The 13,135-nt window shown below is 44.0% G+C and overlaps 1 protein-coding gene across 5 annotated transcripts in view; it reads right to left on the reverse strand.

Moving 5' to 3' along the window:
- Positions 1 to 8,169: 8,169 nt before the first annotated feature.
- LOC121853647 (tigger transposable element-derived protein 4-like) overlaps positions 8,170 to 13,135 on the reverse strand; it is a 40,646-nt gene continuing 35,680 nt past the window's right edge. For all 5 annotated transcript variants that reach the window (XM_042347942.1, XM_042347944.1, XM_042347943.1 and 2 more), the window contains one exon: positions 8,170 to 12,160. In XM_042347942.1, coding sequence (XP_042203876.1) covers positions 9,788 to 12,109 — 2,322 coding nt within the window. In that variant the 5' untranslated portion in view covers positions 12,110 to 12,160 and the 3' untranslated portion in view covers positions 8,170 to 9,787. The remainder of the gene's footprint in view (positions 12,161 to 13,135) is intronic.

Raw genomic sequence — 13,135 nt, forward strand, 5'->3', positions numbered from 1 at the left:
ACTAATACCCTTTAATACCTTTAGTTCAAAAGTACCTAAAGCTTTATATTCATAATAATATGTGGAGAAGATATTCCAATAATAAACTATTTCACATGTCACTTGTTAATATAGATAATTTAAGATTGGACATAAAACTAATATATCAACGATAACATCATATTTAGATCCTTATAAAAATACGTTATATGACTTTTCATTTCATCAACGAGGATATCAAACAGAAAATAGTTATCGTGCACACCAATGTCAGTAGGTCATTAAAAGGGAACAGGCTGCCAATTAATTGCTTAAATTAGATATATATTTTTTTATTTTAACATATTAGTTCACGCCAGCCACTGTCCTCTTGTACAATATATTGCTATTACTAACGTCTTTGATTGTGCTGTAATTAGGGACTTTTTGTGGCAGAGAGGTACTTATCACAGGATTCAGATTCAGATTTGCCCCCGAGGGGGCTAGTTTATTGGGCACCCCCTTATATCCTGTGCAAGGTGAAGCGCAGAAGCGTTTACAGCGCCCAACAGGGAAGCATGAAAAGTTCATACTTGCCTTTATGATTCGTACATTAAGGGCGTAAAAGCCTGAAGGGTCATAGGTTCTGTCAAGTTACATAAAGTGAGAGAATGATGAGTGTGTGGGGGGAAAGTTACCGGTACATTTCATCTGTTTATGGCAAAGAGTGGCAGGTCCCTAATAATGTCAAATGCCAGGCCTGTGACTAGGAGGAGGGATATCTGGTCTGGGAGGGAAGAGGTGTTGGTAACGGCTGGGGACCTGTAGGAGGAGGTCATGGGGCAAGTGAGGATGTAGTGAGAGTCGGGTTGGCCACAAAGTTTACAAACAGTGCGGTGAGGCTCAGGGTTGCCAATGTACTCCCATAGGTACCTGTACCCTAGGCGCAGTCTCATGTATATAAGCTGTTGAGATCGAGTCAGGGATTGATATTCTTTGTAGTGGCGGTTGTCGTCACCGGTTACAGCGTCATTGTGGCATAGTGTGACGCTACCCCGTTGTTTCAGGTGTGTCCAATTTTCGTTGAATGCCTCTCGTTGTGTGGCGTGTATGCGAGATTTGAGATGATTCAGGGAGAGGGCGAGAGTGGCTTCAGTATCTTCTTCTTGCGTAGCTTCTTTGGCAAGCCGATCCACAGTGTCACAGGCAGTTATTCCTATATGTGACGGGATCCAAAGAAACTTGACACGGATGTCATCAGTTTGTTCTAGCCTGGCAACGGCGGCTAGGGTGTGTTGGGCGGCAGGGGAGGAGGGGGAGGGTAATTTGAGCCTCGCTAGCGCAGAAGTGCTGTCACTGATTATAAGGAGGTTCCGGCGTTCAGTGCGAGCATAGGTCGCCCCCTCATGAATGCCCGCGAGGATGGCTATGCTTTCAGCATCAGTGGAGGAGGCCCAGTCGTGGACCCTGATTTTCCTGCAGGCCTGGCGCTCAGGAATCCACACAGCTGCCCCAGCGTTGCCCAGCGTGGTAACAGACCCATCACAGTAGACGAGGATAGGAGGGTGGGAGGTCTTAAGAGAGGAGGCGACATCATTAATCTGCTCAAGGCAGTTAAGTTTGAGCATATACCTCAGTTGGGTGGATTTACGACCAGGGAAGGTGTGGACGACTTATCACAGGATGTTGCCGTGTAGTGGATTCCTCCCCTACAAACGCTTGTCGCTGAGTAGCCGACCCCGCGAATTCCCCAGTGTATGCCTCGTGGTCTAGGTCAACCAGCGCCGCCATACATGACGGAGGTCAACTATTAAGCCACGCCTACCTCCGCTATATAAGATCTCACCTCGTGGTGACCTAGCTCTTTCTACTTACACCAACCAGCAAGCAACACCTCCTCTTCCTGCCTGGCGGTCCTCGCTCCCGCCGGCGAACATGGCGACCCACAAGCTGGTCCTCCTCTGAGCATCCTCACCAACCAGCTCTCTCTACTCAACGCTTGTAACCACGCTGCCACTTCCCAGCACCAAGCTGCACTGTACATCCAATACAACATGTATACAGAGAGCACATTGTGAGTTTCCTTTCTCCATCCCATCCTGAACCAAAATCTCGTACCCCACAGCCTAATAACTTGTTTTAATCCTCTTCGCTACTGATCAGCTTGGCCTGTCGGTCACGTATCTGCTGGCAAGTACTGGGTATGATTATATATTTAATTTACTTGTGGCATGATGGCCTCAGTGAGTGAGGTAGGCTGAAATTATGGTCTTAGAATTGTCTAAAATACTGCTTCCAATAGTTAAATTACGAAGATTCCCTGGATGACCGAAACTAAAATAAACCGAAATTATCTTATTGTTTACTTAAGTTGTACTTGATCGCATGGAGTTTTCTGCCGCTTTGATGACGACACAACAATACATCCACACTCAGATGACATCACAATGCTACATCCATGTCCTGAAAACTTCTCTCAACGCTACAGCCACACCCTGATCTCAATGTTACATCCACATTCTGCTGGGGCGGATCCAGGGGGGTTCTGGGGGTCCGGATCCCCCCCTTTTCCATCAGAAAATTCCAACACGTTTTCTTTAATACAGTATTGTACCCAGGCGTTCTTGTATAGTAAAAGGTAATGACTATTGACCTCACAATATCAAGTGCACATGGCTTCAAAATGGCCCCAAAATGCCCATGATATTGTAGTGGATACTCTCCCCTACAACTGCAGATTTGTCACTTGCCGACAGCTTACCAGCCAACCAGTGGCGAGTTCCACAGACCAAGCCTCGCTTTCGGACTGTGCGGTGATTGGCCAGTTACCGCCTTCACCTCAGCCAATCAGCAGTGCCACTCACTTCCGATCTGTCTATCTGATCCGGCAGAATCATATAAATACCCCCAACCTTGCCACGAAGGTGATTCTACCCAACGCTCTCAAACAGACAATACCTCCTCTCAACAAGCTCCTCACCACACAGCAACTTCCTAGCACTGCATTGTACATATAATATATCTTGATAAAATCACACAGGAAAAAGGGAAACAATGGAGCACCTTCGTTCATGTAAGAAACAATAATCATCCTGTAGTGGATCTCTCCCCTACAACTGCGAAGCCGCATTCCAATGCGACAGTATCCTAGCAACCAGCGAGCTTCTCACGGGGTCGCCACCTGTGACGTTTACCCTAGCAACGGAGTCAAGCAACCTGCGAGTTCCCACAGGTTTACTTCCGGCTGCTGTGTATATAAGCTCTGTCTCGTCATTGAGAGGCATTCTTCCTTACGTTCCTGAACACGCAACACCTCCTCCGAGCAAGCTCCCCGCCGTCCAGCTCTCATTCAACCTGGAGGACAGCAACACGCAACATCTCCTCTAACGAAGCTCCTGCACAGATACCTCCTAAAACACACTACTCACCGAACGTGACTTCTGACCAAGCTTCTCACCACACGGCATCTCCAGTACCAGATTGTCTTGTATATAATATATTTTATATAAGAAAACCACCACCTAGAGTTTCCATCCAACCCATCCTGAGTGCTAGACAACATAACATCACGTAACCCTACAAATGGTGACCCCCGGGAAAACGCGCTCACACAGGATGGAGGACGGACGGACCTCTCTACTGACTTTCAACCACAACGTCGAGGACTGGTTAGATCATGTGGAAGCAATCCTCATCGGCTCACAAGCTACTGACGAGCAAAAGTACGGTGCCCTGCTCTCTTCCTTGCCCACGGAAGTTGCCACGCATGTATTACGGACTACTTCCAACCTTCCAGAGAACAACAAATTCGCCACCCTGCAGGACGCCTTAAAAACGCATAACCAACGGACCCGCCCCAGTCCTGCAGAACCTATCTTCTATCTCCCTTGGAAACTCAACTCCAGGACTTCTCTGGGAGGAGATGTGTAGGCTGAACTCCCAGCACGCAGACAGACTTCCCGAACCTATCCTGCGGCAGCTTCACGCACAAAAGCTCCCCACACAAGTACGTATCATTCTGTCCGCAGTAGATTACTCGACGACACCTGAACTCTATGCAACCGCGGCAGACAGAATATTCAACGAGTGCGCGGCTGCGTGCCTGGCTACCGCGGACAACCCAACGACCACACCAGTACTTACCTCCGAACTTGTAAGCCGGGTCAACACCCCTCAGCCGAGCAATACCCCACAAGACATCAGGGACCTGTTGCAAACTTTGAACCGCAGGATGGACACCATTGAACAGTTTTGTTCCTCCATGCCTGCCGCTGGACCTGTTCCTAACTCACGCACCACATTCTACCGACCCCAACACACCTGTCCTGCCTCAGACGCCGCCCCCAGCACAGTGTATCTACCCCCTGTTGGTACCATCAACGTTTTGGTGCCTACGCTAGACGCTGTGAGGCTCCCTGCAACCACACGGCGAAGCGACATCGACGGAGATGGGTAGACGCCATAACCTCCGACACTATCAAGCAGCACATCACACGCCTTACTTCTGACCTTGACCACTTCACTCCTGCTGCCTGTCACGACCTACTACAAACACTACGTCAGGCGATTTCTGCATTCAAGGCTACTGCCCCACGCCAGCCTTCCCACCGCCCTGAACACATTCATCCCGCACCTCCTCCGCCAGTCTACCCACCATTGCCACTTGGAGTACCACCTCACCCACAACATTTCTGCATACCCTCTTTTTATCCTCAGGTACGTACTGCTCCTGACGACCCCGCAGCCGGCCCTAATGACCCAGATACCCCACCCGGCCCTAATGACCCAGATACCCCACCCGGCCCTAATGACCCAGATACCCCACCCGGCACCCCTGTACCTGCCGCAAGACAAGCACCACATTCCTCGCCAGTACAACCTTCTCTTATCCACAACCCTCCTTCTCCCTCTGCTTCTCCCACAGATCTCGTGCCTCCAGACAGAGTCGTCTCCCGCAGCGGCTGACTGATCCACACCCCTTCCCGTTATGTTTCTCATGTGGGATACTACCCTGCCGACAACAAGTCTCCTACAGCACCAGGAGGGGAGGGGGAGTATTGTAGTGGATCTCTCCCCTACAACTGCGTAGCCGCATTCCAATGCAACAGTATACTAGCAACCAGCGAGCTTCTCTTGGGGGGGGGGTCGCCTCCTGCGACGTTTACCCTAGCAACAGAGTTCAGCAACCGGCGAGTTCCCACAGGTTTACTTACGGCTACTGTGTATATAAGCTCTCAGTCTCGTCATTGAGAGGCATTCTTCCCTACGTTCCTGAACACGCAACACCTCCTCCAAGCAAGCTCCCCGCCGTCCAGCTCTCATTCAACCTGGAGGACAGCAACACGCAGCATCTCCTCTAACGAAGCTCCTGCACAGATACCTCCTAAAACACACTACTCACCGAACGTGTCTTCTGACCAAGCTTCTCACCACACGGCATCTCCAGCACCAGACTGTCTTGTATATAATATATTTTATATAAGAAAACCACCACCTAGAGTTTCCATCCAACCCATCCTGAGTGCTAGACAACATAACATCACGTAACCCTACAATCCCATAGATTGGGAAAACAATTTAGAAGTGTATAAATCATCATGTGTCACAGAAAGACTTCTGGTTGAAGCAAGTTTGATTAGAGAAATGAATTCTATAAACCTTAGTGATGGTCAGTACAAAACTGATAATATGTTACACAAATTTATTTGTCTGTGGCCCAAGGTTAAAAATGCTTTGAAAGCATTCGAGTTAGATGTAGGATAGATGATTAGAGGGTCCCATATTTTTTACCTGACTTAATATGACTAGTTACGTCGCCCTATATTTAAAGCTCCTTTTGTGTTTGTGGTGGTGGTGGTGTGTGGATTAGTGGATGTCATGTTTTTTACCTGACCTCATGTTTTGTAAGGTCACCCTGTGTACATAAGCCTCTCTCGGTTCTTGTAATTTAGTTGCCTCTGAAGATGTCTTGAATAAAGACGAAAGCTAAGGTGCTCCATTGTTTCCCTTTTTTCTGTGTGATTTTATCAAGATTTATCTTATCCACGTTTTCATTGTGGATCTACATGAAATAAAATATATATACAGTATATAGAAAATGCCATTGTGAGTTTCCTTTCTCACCTCCATCCTGTGTGCATGATCTCTTACATGTAAGTATGTATGTGAGCCTAACAAAGAGAAAATAGACAAACACAAAGAGAAATTTGACAACTGGCCACGTACGATACGCTACAATTTTACTGGTAGTCAAATTTAAAAACAAAATCTGGGGGGGAGAGGACTTACACCCCCCCACGTTTAGCTGGGATGCTCGCTATGCTTGCACGTTCCCCACCCACAACTTGGACCCCCCACTTTTAATATTCCTGGATTTGACCCTGCTCTGATGATGTTACAACAATATGCACACCCTGATGACATCACAACAAAACATAACATCTCAACACTACAGCCACACCCTGATAATGTCTACTACAGCCACACCCTGATAATGTCTCAACACTACAGCCACACCTGATAATAACACCCGGATAATGTCTCAACAGCCACCCTGATAATGTCTCAACACTACAGCGACACCCGGATAATGTCTCAACACTACAGCCACACCCTGATAATGTCTCAACACTACAGCCACACCCTGATAATGTCTCAACACTACAGCGACACCGGATAATGTCTCAACACTACAGCCACACCCTGATAATGTCTCAACACTACAGCCACACAGCACCGGATAATGTCTCAACACTACAGCCACACCCTGATAATGTCTCAACACTACAGCCACACCCTGATAATGTCTCAACACAACAGCCACACCCTGATAATGTCTCAACACTACAGCCACACCCTGATAATGTCTAGGTGCTACAGCCACACCCTGATAATGTCTCAAGTGCTACAGCCACACCCTAATTATAGCATCTCAATGCTACAGCCACACCCTGATGACATCTCCACATTACAGCCACACCCTGATAATGTCACACTGCTATACTGTACAGTACTGTACTCTCATGTCAAATTACATTTTCTGCAACATTTACAGTAATGTTAAGTAGCTTTTATCAGCTTTCTTGGACTATGTTTCATTAAATTGACTTAAAGAGTTCTCCAATGCTTGTACACTTCCCCCTCACTTAACGCAGGGGGCTGTGTTCCCAGAAAAGTACATGTAGAGCGAACGCAATATAACATGGGGAGTAAGGGGATGCATCAGGTGGAGCCCTAAAGGTCACCCCCCCCCCCCACACCAAAACCAAAGTTCAAAGACATCGTACAGCTCTAAAGTAGCTCACTAATACAGTACTGTACACAACATACAGTATATCTAACAAATTCGCTTAAAACATGATGTTGTGGAGGCACTGATATGTCCATGAAATCAGTTCCCGAAAGTTTAACACAACAGTATACGGTAGCTATTTGCAGATGCTGGCCGAGTCACGTGTGGCCTCCCTCAAGCTTCACCTTTGCAACCAGACCCAGCTGGAACTTCCCTTAGCCATGCTCACACTTCTGTTGGCACACAAAGAAATGTTTAATCATTTTGTTTTTAAGCTAATGATTACTTTTTGTATTTTTTTTACACATTCTATATGTAGGATTGTGTGTGCATGTAACTGAATAAAAAAAATAAAGAAAGTATAAGTTCATCTACTTGAAATTACGAGTTGAAAAACCTGAACATAACTCCTGCTAAATCTTGCTGGTGCACAAAGAAATTTTTACATAAATTTTATGTTTATTACCGAATGATGATGATTTTTTTTTAACATGTAGGATTGTGTACATATAACTGAATAGAGAATATGAAGAAAGTTATATTTCTCTACCCAAAATTAAGACTCTAATCTTCTCGATTTCTTTTTTTTATGGGGAATAGCCCACTCGGGCACAGGTCATGTACTGTACTGTACTGTACTGTACATGTAATATGTATTATGTTTGTATGGTGATTTTTGTAACAGTAAAACTGTGTCTTTTTTGGGGGTTATAAGTTGCCTCATGATCTATAGGACAGTATTATGAAACTTTTTTTTCTCCCTATTTCCAGCCCTTTTTAAGGTCTTTAAGTATCTATTTATCTGGGCTCTAATTATCATTAAAAAAAATTGGTCATACTTTTTAATGCTGCCTTTAAATTAGCTGTTAGCTAGGATGTCACACACAACTGTTGACATTTGTGGTTAATAACACACCGTCTGTAGTTATGATTTAATAATGTCAAATGCTTGGAGTCATCACAAGATGGGTATAATGAGCAATATGAAGGCCTCTAACTGATGAGGCAATCTATTAATCAGTGAATTGTATTTATTAACAATTCTTTGTGTTCAGATACAGACAAGAAGTGTAAAATACTTATTGATTTTTGCTTAAAAAAAATGTTACAATGCTTCACTGTACAATATATTTCTTCTTAAATTAGATTGTAAAATATCCTAACTCACGCATACCACTTAATTGTAATAGAACATTAATAATGGAAGCATACTCTATGTAAATTACAAATAAAATTAAAAATTTTACTTTAGTGTAATTGTACACCCTTCACCACAACCCAATACATATATATACTGTATATATATATATATATGCCTATATATATATATACAAAAAAATCTCTAGTTTTCCTTTCCCTCATTTGATCCCTGTACAGCATGGAAAACTGAGAGGTATGCATCATTCACTGACTTGTCATACCTCTACACCAGAGATGGAGCACATGTCACCTGCTGCACTTGTAAGATGGATGTACTGCACATGTCTCCCTTTACACCTCTTAAAGAAGGATATGAAAGAAATTAACCGTCAAATATATCCTAAATCGAGGAAATATGAGGTAGGTCACCCACATTCTATTCCCACATCAGAAGGTGTGATGACATATTTTCCAATTTCAGAATGGGGTAAAAATTTCAGCCTGGCAAACACAATTAGGCAGAGTTGCTATATGGGAACCAGGCAGCTGAGAGTGGTACTACAGTATCACTTAATGTTCATTATCAATACTGACAGAGGAATCTTACACAACATGGCTAATGTATCACAAACCACATAAATTCATAAAAATAAGTACATTTCCTTATGAGCCTGTAGGGTCACTTGGACCTTACATCAGTCAACCATACACATTCCTCCATTACTCCCCAAATCTTAATAGTGCTCAGAATTAAAGTATTGAAAAAAAAATACCTTCTGATGCTGTACATTAAATGATCATACATATAGGTAATGGAGTATCATGAGGTAAAAATTGATTTAAGACAAGTTTGGCACAGTTCAAGTGAGAACAGTGGAAGGGGACTCCATTTTCTTAAGACATTATGGAACAAGTGAGAGCATCGATGCGGCATCACAACACTCTAGAATGAGCTGATCATTTATAGTCTTGCTGAATAGCACTATGTATTAAGATTGGTGCTATAATTTCTTACAAGTTGCAGGCACAGTCATAAGGCAGGATGACTAACGATCAGCTCTAATGCATGAAAAACGTGAAAGGGGAGGACTGAAAAATCAAATGTCTTGATAAATGAGTAACAAGGGTGAGGATAAGTAGATCTGGCTGACACATGAGTACACTGGCTACCCAAAACTGGATGGCCATGGCATGGGATTAAAAAGTTTGTAGCATCTGGACAAATTAAACTAGTTCTGGATGAAGCATGAAGAATGAAATTTAAATACAGTTCAGAGTTTACTTTCAGGTTAGATTCAGAAGACTGAACATGTGAAATGGTGACTTGGGTACTATGACCAAGGCTAGAAGAAGTGGACGGGTTAATGAGAGATGACTGAGGTACATATGGGTAGATGGCTAATGAGGGTTAGGTGTAGTAGGCTGAACTCCAACCCCTTTCCCACCTACCTGACCTTTGTATATAAGGTATTCAAGGTGAGCCAGAACTCTAAACATTTCTTGAGCACCTTCTTGATACTGAATGTGCCGTCGCAGAGTTGCCAGTGCTGACTCCACATCACTCAGAGATGGACCTCGCTCTCCTTCTTCCTCCTTTTTATCATCATCATTATCCTCTTCATCTTCTTCATCATCATACCGCATGTCATCATCTTTGTCAGCTCCAGTGACAATGGCCAGAATATCATCATCATTATTGAGGTTACATATTTGCACATCATCATCAAAATGAACAAAGTCATCAAAAGTCATATCAGGGATAGGAAGACCTAATGTTCGCAGGCGATGAAGGAGTGTCAGGTTTTCAGCACCCATAGCCGGGTCTGGAGGTGGAGGCGGTGCTCCCCATGCTCCATATTTGCTCACACCAGCACGTGTAAAGCTGGCACTGATGACAGTATCTGTAACACTATGCCATGCAGTTGCAAGCTGGTGTAAACAGGTGAGCAAAGTCAGTTTTGTATTGGGTTTCCGAACACGTTTATTGGCAGTGGGGTCGTCTCGCTGCAACTGATTCACCAAGATTTCCAATATACCACGTCTATAGTTTCTCTTGAAGGTTGTTACCACCCCATGTCGCAACGGACCAAGAAATCCTTGAGGGGCAGTTACCAAACGAACAGAACGTAACCCTCCAGGAGGCTTGGAATGGATGGGTAATGATGATGCAATTACCACTACACGTCGTCCTTGCTGTACAAACCAAGAATCCACATCTTGAAGCCAAGCACCAAAGCTGTCACTCGTCATCCAAGCTTTCTGATTTGCTACATATTGCACCGGGAGACTCTTTACATGACGAAAGCTAGAAGGCTTTGGATGTTTACCCACCACAAGTAATGGAAATTTTTCAGTCCCCGTCATGTTACCACACAACAAAATTGTCAATCGGAGTCTACTTCGGATGCCTCCTGCACACCTCTCCCCACATAGGGAAGGTGCAACAGTTGGCAGTGTGCGATAAAGAATTCCTATTTCTTCAACAGCAAATATATCGCCAGGATCGTACTCCAGTAACAGCTGATGTAATACAGATGTTTGCCACTCAGCAGGTTTAAGTTCTGGTGTACTATTATCTTCTTCTTCTCTCTTCCTTCTTGCTGGCGATCTACCAAAAACAATGTTTTTTCTTTTCTTAAAACGATCTAACCAGCCATGCGTTGCTTTAAAATCTGTGTGACCAAGTTTACAAGCAAAGGCAAGAGCCTTAGAGCATAGGATGGGACCAGAGACAGGAACACCAGTAGCAATTGCTTGTCTGTACCAAGAATACAGAGCTGCCTCGATATCTTCACGTTTAGGTCCTTTCAGTCGTTTACTGTCAGGATGAAACATTCCTTTCTTCCAACACTGTAAATAGCTATTGGACTTTTTCATTATGGACTTGATAGTTGAGCGGTTGACCATATATTCTTCTGCCATGTCAGACTGTTTTTCCCCACTATTGATTCGTTTGATTATCTCAATCTTGACTTCAAGAGAAAGCCCATTTCTTCGTCGATTTACATTGTTGGAATGTTCTACACTATGATCTTGCCAGGCTTCAGGAGAAGGTAGATTCAAACCACATAAAATGCATGGATACAATAAACCTCCTCCAGCTTCTGTTATAGGTGTTGGTAATTCTAATCTTGCTGGGTCCTTTTCATCATGTCTACCTAACTGGTCTTCATCAACAGTTCCCTCTCTACCTCTCTCATCATTTCTCCTTTTCTTACTAGGCAAAGGATCTACTACTTTTTTTTTCTCCTTTGTAATGTTTTCTGTGATGGTTGTGGGTGGTGGTACAACTGGTTGGTGCACAGGTTCTGGAGGTGGAGGTGGTTGATACTGAGGCTCAGGGTGTGTAGGAGGAGCAACTATTGGGGGATTGTTGTACTGCATGTCAACCATTGACACAAACTGTCCTCCTCTTCCATAATGTGGAGTGCGATCTGTGATGTACTGTATGGTGGGTGGTGCATGTGCCGGTGGAGCAGGCTGGTGATGGGCCGTGGGTGGAGGCCTTGGCACCTGATCATATGCAGGTCTGGGGTGTGTGTCATGCCGACTGTACTGGCGTTGATAGTGATCAGGAGGGAACTGAGGGGGCAGGACGGGGGCACTGACAGAGAGGGGGGGTTGATGAGAAGCTGCTAAAGACTCAGAGTAACCCATGGTGGCTGCAGCAGCAGCTAGCCGCTCCAGTTCTGTACAAGAAGTGCGATGAAGATCCTCCATTTTGTTGGATGAGTTACAATTCAGGACCTAAGACACTCCACCACATCAAACCTGCAAAAGGTAAGCTTTTCATTTATGATGATACACAAAATGTAAACACTAGCAGCAATACAGTACTCTCATGCCATTTCTTAATGGATGAGAGGGTAACTTCCATGGAAACCAAACATAATCTGACAGATATTAATCTTGATGAAATAATTGTGACATCTACTAATTCTACCCATAACAGAAGACTATATGCTAAAGAACTCAATATTAATGTAAAAAGGGATTTCAGAACAACAGTTATCATGAAATAATCCTCAATAAGATCAAAAGAAGACTATACTGTACAGGCACACCTCTTATGCTGATGTTTCATTATAATGCTCATTGTTCTGGAGGATATTTTTACCATAAAATGATTTAAATTTATAAAATGGTTCAATGGGTCTGTGTGAGGCCACATAGCACACAATACACTTCTCCTTGCTGAGCCATGCACCCAACCAATGGGAAGTGCTAATTACTGCTCAGCCAGTCACCATCCACCTCTTAACTTTTGAATGCTTCCCACATATATGTAGACACCACTGTGGTACTAGATCTTTTATCTTATTTTTGACCCACAATGGATGAAAAAGGCATACAAGTGATACTGCTGGTAATGTGGCCACACAATCAAAGTAGAGTATCAGTAAGTTTGTAAAGTACAGGTTGTTAGACTTGTGAAGGTGGGTGAGAATCACATCAATATTTGTTGTAGCTTGGGTTTGACGACATCAACCAATAGAATCATTCTTAGGAATGTAGACAAGATAAGGACTTCTGTCCAATCTCTCACTTCATCAAAAGCAACCAAGACAACTCATTTAAAGGATATACTAATAGCTCTTCCCACCTTGTCTCACACTGCTGCCATGTAGGAAGAGCCGGATCATGTTAGCAGTGACAGCAGATGGTGCCTGAATGCAGTGGTGAGCATGAACTTATTGTATTTTCTAATGTCCACCACCATTAATAAAAATATACTGTATATATGAA

The sequence above is a fragment of the Homarus americanus genome, unplaced genomic scaffold (genome assembly GCF_018991925.1).
Source record: "Homarus americanus isolate GMGI-L3 unplaced genomic scaffold, GMGI_Hamer_2.0 scaffold4896, whole genome shotgun sequence".
NCBI lineage: Eukaryota > Metazoa > Arthropoda > Malacostraca > Decapoda > Nephropidae > Homarus > Homarus americanus.